Genomic DNA, 15,482 nt, shown 5'->3' on the forward strand with positions numbered 1-15,482 from the left:
CACATAAATCAGTAAAATTCTAATCACGTAGAATACAGACAAGCTGCCAACATTATAGAAGCTGCATTGTGGAAATGTCCATGACTTGCTCAAACTCCAAGTAATGAGGCAGGGGAAGTAGAAAGGAATCCCTGCTGCTTAATTCAGCTTTCATATTTTGCTCTTAATATGAATCAGGAGACTCACTGTTTTTATGGAATTATATGGATGATTAAAAATCAGGATTAATGGGCAAGAGTCAATTAAGATGTAGAGTCTTAGTTAACGAAAGCGAAATATCAGCTCTAAGACACTTCCTTCCATATTTGTGTCAACACTTCTGGGATTGATCCTGCCACATTTTCATACAAATTTTGTAGAACATAGGGTTTCAAACATGGGTTTCAGAAGAAATTTTACTTTTTCAGAAACACAGCTCTACTTTTTCAAGTCAAGGCACATATCCATTCTCGATGCACTAACAGGAATTCCACTCAGGCAACCAAGAGGAAAAGTTCCTGAAGAGCTTTTGGATGGGTGTGGGAAGATGCAGATTACCTTCCATTTTTGCTCTGGACTCCAGAACAGCACAGAGATGATTTGGGCCTCAAGGCAATGCAGAGAAATTTTACTCTAACATTTACCTGCTAAGCCTCCTTGCAGCCTGACTAAGAACGTCCTGCCAGGTCATCCTCCTTATAGGAACAGATGATTGGGATCACAGGTGTTCACTGTTCGGAATCTCCCTTGCACATCCCAGTGAGGGCATAGGGCCAAAGCAAAGTACTCAGAGACAGTGACTAGAAGTTAGCTGGTCCCTGTAGAGCAGAAAAGAGAACAAAGGTGTCCTTAAGAATATGTACCTTAAGTACTTCTTTACAGGAAGAAATTTAGCAGTTAAAACAAAAATTCAATCCCCCCCAAAAACCAAACAACCAAAAAAAAAAAGTGGGTTTTGTTGTTTTTTTCTTTTTGTTTGATTGTTGGTTTTTTTTTCTCCCTACTGTTAATATTGCCAGTGGTGTGTTTATTCCTGAGGAAAAGAAATGGATACATGTTTCCTCTCCTGTACTCCTCATAAGCTGGCGCAGAACGGTCTCAAGATCTGTGTTGTAGATTTGCCATACGTTTCTGCCACAAAATTCATGCGGATCTGAAACCACAGATCTGGGGTGGGGGGAAGATGAAGCTTTGACCTCGTTCTCATTTCTTCATACACAGAAGACAGGAGTAAGGGTGGTCTGCACATGGGTGTTTTTAAGTCAATTGTATGGGAAGGATGGAAACATTTTAGTTGATGTAATATACAGACATGCTCTGGCATGTCTGCACCAACGCTGAAATGAAACAGCTGACAATTTGATGTTTCCAACAGTCCACAGGAAAAAAAAACAACCAACCAACCAACCAAAAAAAACAACTAAACAAAACACAACAACAAAAAAAAACCAAAACCCTGAAAGGGTTATCATTATAATCATTATAACGTGGTCAAAACTGGTACCATATCATCAGAATTCCTTATTTTTAAAGCCGAATTCCTGGCAAGTGATCTTCACATTTGCTTGAAAGCCACATTTGCTCTTTTGGGAAGTCACAGCTTCCTGTGTAGTAACGGAGCCAGAAAGCTGGGTTCAAGCAATGCGGCAGCAGGAGCCCCCGAGTAAAACGATGGCGCCTCAGGGCAGGCGGCGTCCCCTCACAGGTAAAAGGCTTGGAGCAGCCGACGCCCCTACCCCCAGGGACGCCTCCAAAGGCCTCGCCCTCGGGCCTCGGCAGCCGGCGGCGGCGATCGGGAGGGTCCGAACACCGTGACACGGAAGCGCCTCGCAGCCTCCCGGCCACAGGGCCACGGCCCACCCGGCGACTTGTCCTTCCCCGGGGCTCGGCCGGGGGCGCTCCGGCGTCGCCATGCGAGGGCACCAGCACCGCGCGGACAAGATGGCGGCTCCCATGGAGCTGAGCTGCTGGGGAGGTGGCTGGGGGCTGCCGTCAGTGCACCCGGAGTCTCTAACCGTCATGGTAACTGCTGTCGGCCGCCACCCGCCTCGGGAGGGAGGGAGGGAGGGAGGGACGGCGAGACGGCGCCCCGGGTCTCGCCTGCCGCCGGCACGGCTGTCGGCGGCACTCTTTCTCCCGGGAGAGGCGGCGCCGGCGCCGCTGGGCGCGCCCGCCCTCGTCGCCCTAGGGCGAGCCTTGTGCTGGGCGAGGGGCCGCCGCTGCCGCCGTGTTCGGCCGGGGGTGGGTGGGAGGTGAGGGCGAATGGGCCCGCGGTGGCGCCTTGCGGAGCGCACGGCAGCGGCGTCCCGGGATGTTGCTCTTTCCGAGGGCACCGTGCCTTGCGGTGGGCTGCCTGGCCTCGGCCTGCGCTGCCGGCATTGCCTAGAAGTCCATCAGGGCACTGACGACTGACTAAAACCGAATACGCCTACCGGTGCGTGGCCTTTGAGTCGGTCCTCAGTGCCCGCATCTGTTTAAAATAATTTCTGAAGTGCTGTCTTACCCTGCTGTTGCACACCGGACTTACTTCCCCTAATCTTTATTGCAGGCTTATGCCAAATTTTCAGGTGCTCCTCTGGCAGTGAATACTATAAATAATTCATGGAGAGCTCGCAAAGGTACCATCCTTGAGTTCTTTATTCTTTAATCATAGCCAAGTCATAAACGTGGGTTCCAATTTCTATGTTCTTTCTGCATTTGCTTTGGTTTTGTGTTCAAGGGTGTAACCTGGCCCAGTGAAGGCTGACTGCTTTCACCACACATCAGTAAATGACTGCAGGATCAAGTGTGATGAATCTGGGGGAATAAAATAAAGGAAGACAAATAAAGTGCCTTAAAGGACAGTTTATTAAAATGGGTATGGGTGAAGCAGCAGGCAGTCAACAAAGCAGTGGTGCCAAGGACGTACCTGTTCCTGTCAGCAGTCTAAATTGTTGTATAATGAAAACAAATTCTTAAGCTTTTTGCACCCTGTTTATGATGGTAGTAACTAGACTTGTGTATGGGAATAATGTTATATAATTAAAGAATTATACATAATTTAATGGGCTGATACAGCTGGAAGTGGAATGTGAGCTTCAAAGAGTATAAACTTACACTAGCTGGGATGTGTAGTACTGTGCTGAGTTAGAGAGGCTGACTCAGAAAAGGTGACTAACAACCTAGTTGCTGGGGAAGTTGAAGATCAGGCATCAGAGAAGACTTCTTTGTGTCAGATACTTCTATGCATTGGTTATCTGTTTGCTCAGCACTGTCTTGGTGTATTCCAGAGAGGTAAAATCACTGCAGGGTTAAAGTACTCTGTCATTTACACTTTCCACATTATCAGTTTAGGCATTACTGTATCCATGCAGAAGTAGTACCTTTGGCTCTTGCTTTTAAGCTTATTGTTTTCTGTTAGAAGAAAATACCAAGAACTAGCTGGGTGTACTTGCCAAATACTTCATAGCCAAAATACATAATATCTATGAAGAAGAAGATCGAAATAGTTAAGTGTTGCTGATAATTGTTACTTTAATAGTATTTAGCAGCACAGTCATGATAGGCTCATTGTGGCAGTTATGTTGGGAATTTGCTATAAGATAGACCTGTTACAGAAATTTTACAGTCTGCAGTCTTTGATCCTGCAATCTGATGAGTAACGTCTGACCAGTAGGCTTCTGGCAGAAGGGAAGTACTTGGTTCATGATTATGCAGTGGTAGCGTGGGCAGTGGCTCTAGAAAGACTAGAGTACTGTGTGCAGTTTTGGTGTCCTCAGCATAAGAAGGACATGGAGCTGCTGGAGCAAGTCCAGAAGAGGGCCATGAGGATGATCAGGGGACTGGAGCACCTCCCTTATGAAGACAGGCTGAGAAAGCTGGGGCTGTTCAGCCTGGAAAAGAGAGGCTGCGTGGAGACCTCATAGCAGCCTTCCGGTATTTGAAGAGGGCCTGCAAGGATGCGGGAAAGGGACTCTTCATCGGGGACTATAGCGATAGGCCAAGAGGTAGTGGGTTTAAATTTAATCAGGGGAAGTTCAGATTAGATATAAGGAAGAAGTTCTTTACCGTGAGGATGGTGAGGGGCTGGAACAGGCTGCCCAAAGAAGTGGTAAATGCTCGATCCCTGACAGCGTTCAGTGCTGGCTTGGATGGAGTTTTGGGTGACACAGTCTAGTGTGAATTATCCCTGCCCTTTGCAGGGGGATTATAACTAGATGATCTTAAGGTCCTTTCCAACCCAAACTGTTCTATGATTCTATGATTTAGAGGGGAATGGGAGGGAAAAATAGGCGTAGAAGGAAGGAGAGGTCGAGAGGTGAATGAGTTGAGAGAGCAGTTGGACTGTGTTAGAATTTTTGTCTTAAAATTAATATCTGAAATCTGGACAAGGAGCCTGGTTCTCGAAGTATCAGCGATTTACCAGAAAACATTGGGCTCTTTCTTATGTGTTGTTATTAATGAAGGCCATAATACCCTAAATGTATTTGTGACCTTGGTGGAACTCCCCTACTAGTTAAAGCATAGTTTGTGTGTACATGTTAGTAAGATCCGAACATGAGGAAAAGTAGATGAAGTGACTTGATTGCTTTCTAATTAAGTTAGAACTAATCCACATAAATTGTTGACTGTGTTATTTATGCCTTCTAGGGGATGTGCCAGTCCTCATATCAGAAGACATTGTCATTTCTCAGCCAGCAAAAATACTAAACTTCTTAAGAAAGCAGGTAGGTCACTTCCAAAAGGTTTGTTTTCTCTGCCTCATAGTGGCTCTTGTCAACTGTATACAGTGATACAGGCTTCTGAAAACTTGGAACTCAGTTCAGACCCAGAGCTTTCTTGTTGCTAATACATGCATGAGAATTGCAAAATGGTGGATAAGAGATAGTTGTTTGAAAGTTTGATGGGTAGTATGTGAAAGATACATAAATAGGCATGAGAAAAATATTAATTGAAAAGGACAACAAATTTACCTTAATTGAACAGTTTCTCACTGAGCACCCTGCTTATAACACTTTTACCACCATTATGACTTTGCAGACTTAGGATATCACAGTTTAGGAAGTGTGGTTTTAACTGCTTAAATGGATAATCATCTGTGAGTGCTCTTTTTTTAAAGGATAATATGGTGTCAGTTTTAATCTACGTAGTTTTTCTATAGCCTGTAGTGTAAAAATGTCTGCAAGCATTTCTTGATGCACATCATGTTCTCGTGTAGTCAGCTTCTGCTTGACTTTTGCAGATTTCTTCATGTTTTATTCACAAAGAATAAAGCTATATGATTTCTTCTTTGACAAAGTATAAAGATGTCTAGTAAAGCATTGCATCATCGTTTTATTTCTAAGGTTATTTTCCAGCTCACTGTTCTGCTTTTACATTAGAAACTCAGTTCCTGCCTAGCCAGGATTTAAAGTGAAACTTTAAAACTTTGGGGGCAGAAAAGCAGGATCTGAAAACTGCCTATTAGAGGTGGAATTTTAGACAGTTGTTTTAAAATTCAGAAGTGTCATAGTAATTTGAATACCAAAGATTCATTAATGTTAGGAAAAAAACCCTCCTTGGCTTAAAATGTTTGAATAATATGCTTGCATTTTAGATATCTAAGGGTCAGCACTGACCCTTTGTTTGACTATCTCCCTCTTAAAAACCTTATCAACTCTTCAGATAATGCTTTAAGAGGATCCAGTGTCAGAATTAAAAGCTCAGTCCACTGTAACTGCATTAATTTCGCTGTGCATTTGGTCCTTTATATTGTTAGCATCCAATTTCTCAACTTTTAGAATGGTAGTCAAAAGCAAAAGATGAGAATATGTGCCTTTTTTATGCTTGCACCAGCTTAAGTGTCAGATTCTTCTTCAAAGATAAAGGTGAGGTCTTTCCAGAGGTTTGTTACATCCATAAGTACTGAAAAATTGCCTCTGTATCACTGGACAGTTGCTTGGAAAGCAGTAGGAGGGAGACACAAAAGTTACTGTGGGAATAGGAGGGCCCAAAAATCTAAGAATGAGGATGTAGAAAAGGGAGATGCAAGGAGGTTTGACATAGCTGGCCTGAAGAACAAAGGAAATTCTAGGAGTGCATGATTTCTGTCCCGAAAAATGTTGTTTTATTTGCTGACTTGATAGGTGTTAAATTTGAAACAACTTCGGGTTGTGCTAATCATCTTTTTGGAAAGTTCCCAGTAACACTATTTATAGTATGTAATTTTTTTTTTTTCTTAATTTGTAGAAATACAATGCTGATTATGAATTGTCTGCAAAACAAGGGGCTGATACACTGGCATATATTGCACTACTTGAAGAGAAGCTGCTTCCTTCTCTGGTAAGTATTGAGAATTTTTGGAAGTGAATGGTACAAGAAGTGCCCAGTGTGAGAGACACTAAAGTCTCTCAGCCATAGTCCTGGCTAGAATTAGTGCAATTTTGGAAATACTGCCTAGCAACTTTTGTAAAGGAAAGAAGAGTGTATTTCATGGACTCATAGAATTGCTTGGGTTGGAAAGGACCTTAAAGATCATCTTTAAGGTCCCTGCCATAGGCAGGGACTCCTTTCAGTAGACCGGGTTGCCCAATACTCTGTCCATCACTGCTCCTCAGGCAGCCTGTTCCAATGCCTCACTACCCTCTTTTGAGGTTTAAGCCCAGCCAGTAACCCAGAAACACACAGCTGCTTGCTCAGTCCCCCCCTTCTTCCTTTCTCCCTGCTCCTGGAGGGATGGGGAGAAGAATCGTTAAGAATGTAGCTCCCACAGATTAAGAGAAGAGCCGTCCAGTAACTAAGGTATAAACCAGAACTACTACTGCTGCCACCAATAATGATAATGATAAGGGAAATAACAAGGGGAGAGAATATAAAACTAAAAGGAGAAAAGGAAAACTCCCACATGACATCCTTGTCTCTAAGTTGGAGAGACATCAATTTGACAGATGAACCGCTCGGTGGATAAAGAATTGGCTGGATGGCCATATTGTGGTCAATGGCTCGATGTCCGCCTGGAGACCAGTAATGAGTGGTGTCCCTCAGGGATCGGTGTTGGGACCAGTCTTGTTCAACATCTTTTTCGGTGACATGGGCAGTGGGATTGAGTGCGCCCTCCACAAGTTTGCCGATGACACCAAGCTGTGTGGTTCGGTTGATACGCTGGAGGGAAGGAATGCCATCCAGAGGGACCTTGACACGCTTCTGAGGTGGGCTGATGCCAGCCTTACGAAGTTTAACCATGCCAAGTGCAAGGTCCTACACCTGGGTCGGAGCAATCCCAGGCACAGCTACAGGTTGGGCAGAGAAGAGATTCAGAGCAGTCCTGCAGAGAAGGACTTGGGGGTGTTGGTCGATGAGGAAATGAACATGAGCCAGCTGCAGTGTGCGCTCGCAGCCCAGAAAGCCAACCGTATCCTGGGCTGCATCAAAAGGAGCGTGACCAGCAGGTCGAAGGAGGTGATCCTGCCCCTCTACTCTGCTCTCGTGAGACCTGACTTGGAGTATTGTGTGCAGTTCTGGTGTCATCAACATAAAAAGGACACGGAGCTGTTGGAACAAGTGCAGAGGAGGGCCACAAGGATGATCAGGGGACTGGAGCACCTCCCGTATGAAGATAGGCTGAGAAAGCTGGGGCTGTTCAGCCTGCGGAAGGGGAGGCGACTTGGAGACCTCATCGCAGCCTTCCAGTATCTGAAGGGGGCCTATAGGGATGCTGGGAGGGACTCTTCATTAGGGACTGTACTGATAGGACAAGGGGTAACGGGTTAAAACCTAGCCAAGGGAAGTTTAGATTCGATATAGGAGGAAGTTCTTTATTGTAAGTGTGGTGAGGCACTGGAATGGGTTGCCCAGGGAGGTTATGAATGCTCCATCCCTGGCAGTGTTCAAGACCAGGTTGGACAAAGCCTTGGGCAGCACAGTTTATTGTGAGGTGTCCCTGCCCATGGCAAGGGGGTTGGAACTAGATGATCTTAAGGTCCTTTCCAACCCTAACTATTCTATGATTCTAAGAAAACAATAAACACAAGTGATTCGCAGTACAATTGTTCACCACTCACCAACTGATACCCAGCCTGACCTGCGCAGTGATCTGGGCCTTCCAGGTATTTCCTCCAGTTTATATACTGGGCATGACGTGCTGTGGTATGGAATACCACAAACTCCTTTGGCTAGTTTGGGTCAAGTGTCTTGTCTGTGCTCCCTCCTGGCTTCTCGTGTCCCTCCTCACTGGTAGAGCATGAGACTGAAAAGTCCGTGATTGGAGAAAGCATTACTTAGCAACAACTGAAACATCGGTGTGTTACCAGCATTGTTCTCAGGCTAAAGTCAAAAACACAGCACTGCACTAGCTACTGAGAGGGAGAAAAAGAAGTTATTTTTCTGTTACTGCCAAATGCAGAGCACCCTTGTAGTAAAGGACTTCTTCCTTGCATCTAACACGAATCTCCTGTTTAAGTTTGAATCCAATACGCCATACTCTGTTTCTACAGTCCCTGATGAAGAGTCCCTCTTTGACATTCTTATAGGCCTCCTTCAGATACTGGGAAGCTGCTGTGAGTTTTCCACGCAGCCTTCTCTTCTCCAGGCTGAACAAGGCTGTTTGCGTAGCAGAGGTGCTCCAGCCATAGAATCATCCTCATGGCCTCCTCTGGACTTGCTCAAGCAGGTTCCCGTCCCTTTTGTATTTGGGGGCCCCAGGGCTGAATGCAGTACTTACCTGTGGGGTATGAAGTAATAATAATGAATGTATGAAACACATTTTAAAAGGCATCTATGATTTGCTTTTATTTTATGTGCTTTTCAGGAAACAATATCCTGAAAGCAGCTTATTGTTGCTGTTTCTTTTTCACTTGAGTGTTCTGAAAAAGTTGTGTTATGTCTGATGTGGGGTGCACAACTGTTTAAACCTTTTGAACAGTTCAGGTAGAACTTTTGAGAAATCAAAATAATTTCGTATTTAATTTCTAAATAACACATGGATGCATGCCCTCACCAATTTAGTGTAAGTATATTACAGCTATAAAAATCCTCAGACATCAGATCTCTTGAATGACTTTGGCTTCAGTTGTACAGGAAAAAAACATTCTGACCAGATGATACCATAGACTAGCCTCTTCAGCTGACCTGCAGGATTACAAGCCACCATTTATAAAACTTTAAGATTTGTATAAAATTAGAAAGAATATTACAGAAACGTCAACCTGGTACTGTATGCATGCAACATTTTTTGTAATATGTTTTCTATGTGTAGTGTGTGTGCATTTGAGTGTGGATATGTGCACCTACATAAACATGAGTGTGTATGTAATTTTATGCATGTGTGTATAGGTCTGTAATATCTTTGTTGTTTTTCTTTAGGTGGAAGTTGTTGTCTTAATTATATACTCCTACACTTAAAGAATGAGTATAGTTCTTTATGGAGCCTGATTGCTTTAAATTACAGTGCTACTGGTGCTACTGCTTCTGTGACAGAGGCCTTGCACATCAAACTTTTGAGAAGTATCTACTTTTCTTGCTGAAATTCCAGTCACATTTTTCTTTGTGTTGATACAGCTGCACACTTTCTGGGTTGATGCTGAAAATTACTGCAGTGTGACAAAACCATGGTTTGCCTCAAGGATTACCTTCCCACTGAGTTTGTATCTGCCTGGAAAGATGTCCAGGGAAGCGCTGAACAGGATTTTGCTGACCAGGGGAGGGCCTCCACTCTACACTCTCCCTGAAGTGGAAGCACAAGTATGTGTTGTGTAATAAAGAATTTGTAAGTTGATGCTGTCGAAGACGAGAATTGAAACAGCCTAGCACGCTGTCAAATAATGAATGATGCTATGCATAGTAGCCTTGCTAAACCTAGGGCTCTTAGCCAGTTTTGTGTCTTATCAGATATACAGGGATGCCAAGGAGTGCCTAAATCTCCTGTCGAAGAGATTGGGAACATCTCAGTTTTTCTTTGGAGATACGTGAGTGTGATTTTTTTGTTTTGTTTTGTTCTGTTGTTTGTATTTTGGTTTTGAAGGTTTTGTTTCTTTTTAATGACTAATAATGCAGGTACCACATGACTGTGTGAGCATGTTTCTTTTTTTGTTTTGGTTTGTTTTTTTATCTCTTTGAACATAAAAAGTGCTGCACAGTAGTTTCACATCTCACACTCTGCTTTACAGATAAATCTGAATAAATAAACAGGTCACTAAGAAGACATTTGGAGTAAGGCAATGTGGTGTCTCCCTTATCCTGAATTTTTCCAGAGGGGCAGACTACAGCTGCTAAGAAAATGTCTTGTGCTTGATGAGTTAATGTTGCACTAACGGGTGATTTTCTAGCCTGTGAATGTTGCCTCCTGTGCTTGTATGTAGAAAAACTGCTTTAAGCCGGGGGGTGATACCAGCACCTTCATGGGTGGAGGGTGTATGTCTGGGAGCACTCCTCTTCCTGTGGTACGTCCACAGAGCAGGAAACATACATTGCCAGTGGCATAGTGCCAGCAGTTCCTAAAAAGAATGATCTCTTCCTTTAGCCAGTGAAGTTGAACCACTTTGTGGGAGAGGATTCTGGTCCCCTGACATACAGTTTGGCTTTTATACTGCAGAAATATGGTTTAGAGTGGCTTATCAGCATGACAGTGACTGGATTTTAATGCTGAAGTTAGTGTTTCAGCTTGCCAGTATGTCTCTAGTTCAGAGGTGCTGAACTCAGTAGATCATCTGTACACTTACCAGATTGATTTGAAATCAAAGCATTTAACAGATTTATGTGAAAAGATGGAATGCTGGAAAAGCTGGCTCTGTTCTGTCCTAAGTTGTGTTTGACATACACACAAAGCAGTTATATTGTAGCAGTCTTAATGTTGTACTTCAGTCACTTTGGGTTTTTGTTTTGTTTTGTCACTCTTTTCAGGCCTACCACCTTGGATGCCTTTGTGTTTGGTTTCCTTGCGCCAATTTATAAAGTGTGCTTCCCCAGAGTACATCTACAAGAGCATTTGAAACAGCTTCCCAATCTGTGTCGATTCTGTGATGATATTTTAACTTGCTACTTCAGGTTAACTGCCTCAGGTAAGCTTTGTTTATTTCCCCCTTTTTGTCATCTGTAGTCTTGTTTGGATTAGGACTTCAGTATTCCACCTGCGAACCAAGGCAGAATTAGATTTTATGTAGTTTATGCTAGAGCTTCTGTGGGGAAATGAGGTAGTGAGTTGTGCTCTGCAAGCATTGCCAAAAATACACATGTATGCTATGGCTTATGCTTAATACTCCTGGTTTTCTCACTTAGAATGGCGTTTACACTTAATTTCTTGTTTGCGTAAAAATACTTTATGAACTTTCTCTCCAATGTGGGTACATTTTTAAGGATTTAAAGGCTTTTCTAAATAGCTTTTCACTCTTCATCTTTCTGCCTTCACCCTCCAGGCCATTCTCCGGCTGGACAGGATACAGCAGATGCTAATCTGCAGAAACTCACACAGCTTGTAAATAAGGAATCCAACTTGATTGAAAAGGTTACGTTTGCTTCAGTCTCTAATATTCCTGCTTCATTGTGGTTACCTGTTCACAGATACTTTTGCATGGCAAATGCAGCTGTGTGGTGGACATTTTATTTTAACTGCTTCTTTTCTAAGTGAGTTACTTTATGTAGAGAGGCAGGAAGAATTATGTCATTTGAAAATAATAATGAAGCCTTGTACTTCAAAAGTATTTTCATTACAATCAAAAGCATTATCTTGCAAGTGTGCATACGAACTAAAGAAGATGTCTTTCTGCAAGTACATTCCAGGAAAGAAATCAAATGTATTGCTCTCCTTGCTCCCAGCTGAACGCTGTAGTCACTAACGTACAGTCACTCTTCCTTCTGCTTGTTCTACATCCAGCTTTTATTTCTTTGTATTCTTTGTCTCTAAGGCTGTGTCACTTAGCACCTATCAAAAGCTATGCAACTCATGTGAAAAAGACTTGTGAAGAATTAGTGTTCTGATACAGACGGAACACTTTAACTAGAAGGATAGGAGGCATTTCTTCCTGGAAAAGACCAGAGTAGGAAATAGATCATTAACTATGAACAGCTTCTGTAGCTTTAGGTATGGATTGTGTCTCCTTTTTGTGGTATTGAAGTGGCTGTGGAAGTTTTTAAAGACTCCTGTCGTGAAGTGGGATGGACTAGACAATCTCTGGAGAACTACCCTGTGCTGTCTTCTGCAATTGGCTTTATTCTGTAGTAACTAGACTGTCTTTGATACCACATTATGCACAGGGCATTAGATTGATTTCCTATGAAAATGTAGAATCTTTATATTTCAGAGATTAATTTTAACATGTCTTTGAAAAGGTCTTGTCAGAAGTACTTTATTAAATACTTTTTGAAATCAGTAACTGATCTAAATTCACTCAGCGCCTCCAGAACATTTCTAATTTGAAAAAGGTTTGTTCTTGCAAGGTGCTGAACATGCAAAATCGTCCATTGATACTAGCAGTTTGACTTTTGATCAGTTTTCTTTTTTTTCAGCTTTTTTTTTTTTTTTTCCAAAATGCTGCTGCATTTGGCTATGGTACAAAATTGAAACATTGGTCTCTTAGAAGAAGGTAGCAGTGTTGCTTTCTTCAGTAATGCTGACAGAATTATTTGAGCAGAAGCAACCTATTTGCCCTTTGGGGTTGATGCACCATATGCTAGTGGAATGAAACAAGCATATCTTTGGGAGTGGAAAGGAGCCAAGGCATCAGTTTTAGCTGGGCCTGGAATAACAGGGGAAAAAAATATCCCAAACCAGCATTAATGATGGCAGCGCTGACAAACAGACAATTGTGTAATCTGTATTCTACTGTTTGCCAGATCCGGCTCTCATTATTTCCCTGCAGATGGACGACAACCTTCGTAAGAGTCCCCAGCATCCCCCTCGAAAGCTAAAGACGCTCAAGCTTGCTGCAGGTGGAGAAGAGGGCAGTCCATTGAATCGTTTGTCACCTTGACGACTTGTTGCTCATACACCTGCATTTGCCTTCAACTCAGAATTTTGAGCGCCACAGTAAATTTTTTCACGTGAATGTTGTTTCACAAGGGAAGAATCTGCTTATGGGTACAGCTAGGAAGAAATAGAGCTTTACAGTCTCCTATCTACCTGCTCTTTTAAGAAATTGCATAGTTCAGGCTGACCACACACTAAGCTGAGGCTAAAGTAAACAAGAGGCTTATTCTTGCAGATGTTAATGTGGTTTTGTACAGCATATTTTGGCCTTTAGCCTAGCAGAAATGTTGACCAAAAGTTAAAATTCCACTTACAGAATGTTCACCATAATTTTATTTTGTGGCTTTTGATTTTACTGTAATCATGTTACTATATGTGAGTGGGTATACTCTTGTATCTGTCTGAAAATTACGAAGTTGAGTTTCAAAATCATTGAAAAGACTGGAAGGGAAAAAAAAAAAAGTTGCTCTTTGTGGCAGCCAAGAAATGAAAAACGATGGGTGGAAGTTAAATATTTTTATTGTACATTCATGAACACTTCTGTGTTTTAAGGTGGTTTGTATTTTTGAAAACATTACTATGTTGTACTTTGACGGGGATTGTTGGAAAGTGTGTGCAATGTGGGAGCACAGTGATGTACACTACTAACATTTCACAGGTACCTGGTATTAGTCCTGAGTGAAGCAGGCTTAACCTGTGCATAGGGGAATGCCACATGCTGCAGAACCGTTACATGAGAATCAGAGAGCACCAGTAGTGAGCTGGAGAGATTTGACTGAGTCCTGTTGGGATGAGAGACTTGACTAGCAACTACACTGTGGTTCTGGATTGAAAGGGACTGATTAGGGCTTTATGAGAAAGTTGAGATAGGCTTTTAACTTTGTCACAAATGCCTCATGTTAGTTTTGTCTTAATTTTTTATAAGCACTACATTTCATTCAAAAACTAAAAAAAAATCCAAATTTTTGTTTTTTGACAGTCTAGTTCAGAGTTCTTTTATCTCTGCAAACTTTAGTACATTGCAGTGCATATATCTTCTGTTCTAATTAAGGGACTTAGGTCTCATTACATATTCTCTTAGCAGCAGCCTTGCCAGTTCTAGAGACCCAAGCAATTCCTTTACAAGGGAAACGCTGTCATTCTCTACTGGCAACGTGCTGGCAGATGCTTCATGAGTGGGTGAAGTATCTGCCAGATAAGAATTAATCAAGGAGATCAGCCAAAATGGCAGTTCTGGGGATATAGCATTCCCATATCTCTATGTATGGGATGACGTTTTTTTTTCCTTTTTTCAGGTCAAATAGAAATAGTCTATAAGCTTCCCTTCAGCTAGTAGTCATGTTTGAGATATATAGATAAATTATTTCCTATTTATAAAAACAAGACTGTAGATTGTGTACATACTGTACTTTCAGACTTGATATGTAAGGAATGTAAGATCTTTAACATTTCTTAATTATAATTGAAATGTTTGGTTTCTAAAGAGCACTTTAAAATAATGTTTCAGCTCCATGCTCTTACTAGAATATTTATTTCAGTGATTTGAAATTAATCTAGCTCATACTCATGACAGTTGTATAAACTGACAGTCCACTTCATCTAAAAGTAAGTCAGACTTTTAGAATTTTTACTGCCTGTATCTTGATAAGGTTTAAATGAGATCAAGTCACATGGCTTTTAAAAATATCTTAATTTCTAAACATGGCTATGGAGAACATGCCTTAGTTTGTTGCTTTTGTGAAGATGTACACTCAGTCTCTAAAATCTCTTTGTAAAATGGTCATTGTTCCAGAATTAAAACTTTTGATTTTTTGTGGAGTTCTGGTAGTATTTTTTCATGGAAATAGTGTCAGGTTTTTTGAACACTTTTCTTTCTCCTTATGAAAAAGTTTATTAAATTTTAATTACAGCTTTTCAGGAGAAATCTTTTCTTTCAACAGCTGCTTGCAGGGGAGGAGGCTGTGGGGAAGCACAGGTCTTGTAATCTTTCTGTTGTCTTGTTGCTACCAGGGCAGCTGGTGGGCCTTCTCTTCCCTGCACTGCTCCTGGAAGATGATGATGGCAGGGAAGAGGTTATTACCTCTGGAGCAACTCCAGCCTGCCATGCTTTCCCAATGGAGGTGGCTGCCAACTGTAAGCCGGCTCAACAACTCCAGAGGTTGCAAATTTAACACTCCTGTGCCCAGGCAAACTTTCAGTGGAAGTGCATGGAGGTATTTTCAGGGCTAATCTGTATCTTTCTGTCAGCTGGCTATAGGAACTTGTCTATTCCAGAAGAAATACGATGAAAAATGTTATGAATGAATTGCTACAAATATGGTATATTTAGCATTTCCAAGACACCTTTAAAATGTCTTTTCCCCCTGTAAAAACATTGTTGCATTAGGCTTTTATAAACACTTAAACATTGCTGAAATCATGTAGCTTTTGCTAATGTAGCTTAAACTCTGTCAAGAAAAACACCCAGTTGTATTTGATTCCTGGTTAAAATGGTTTCCAGACTCACTTGAGTAACTTTCTTCTCTCGCTTGGTATTATTCTTGGCATTGCAGTAGGAACCATTCACAGTGCTGAGTATTTTTCATAC

The 15,482-nt window shown here is 42.0% G+C and overlaps 1 protein-coding gene across 3 annotated transcripts; it reads left to right on the forward strand.

Annotated features, from left to right (window-relative positions):
* Positions 1-1,917: 1,917 nt before the first annotated feature.
* Positions 1,918-14,708, forward strand: MTX3 (metaxin 3). 3 transcript variants are annotated; one of them, XM_062612427.1, is made up of 9 exons: positions 1,918-2,001; positions 2,528-2,597; positions 4,609-4,685; positions 6,187-6,279; positions 9,493-9,675; positions 9,823-9,899; positions 10,834-10,991; positions 11,346-11,434; positions 12,789-14,708. In XM_062612427.1, exons 1-9 carry the CDS (start codon positions 1,921-1,923, stop codon positions 12,897-12,899), a joined length of 939 nt encoding a protein of 312 aa, XP_062468411.1. In that variant the 5' UTR covers positions 1,918-1,920; the 3' UTR covers positions 12,900-14,708. The 3 variants fall into 3 exon arrangements, with proteins under 3 accessions (XP_062468411.1, XP_062468412.1, XP_062468414.1); XM_062612428.1 differs by lacking the exon at positions 11,346-11,434 and having other exon boundaries at positions 12,763-14,708; XM_062612430.1 differs by lacking the exon at positions 11,346-11,434.
* Positions 14,709-15,482: the final 774 nt, after the last annotated feature.

This window comes from Pezoporus occidentalis, unplaced genomic scaffold, assembly GCF_034315485.1.
Source record: "Pezoporus occidentalis ecotype Australia unplaced genomic scaffold, CSIRO_AGI_Poc_V1 ctg16, whole genome shotgun sequence".
Lineage (NCBI taxonomy): Eukaryota > Metazoa > Chordata > Aves > Psittaciformes > Psittacidae > Pezoporus > Pezoporus occidentalis.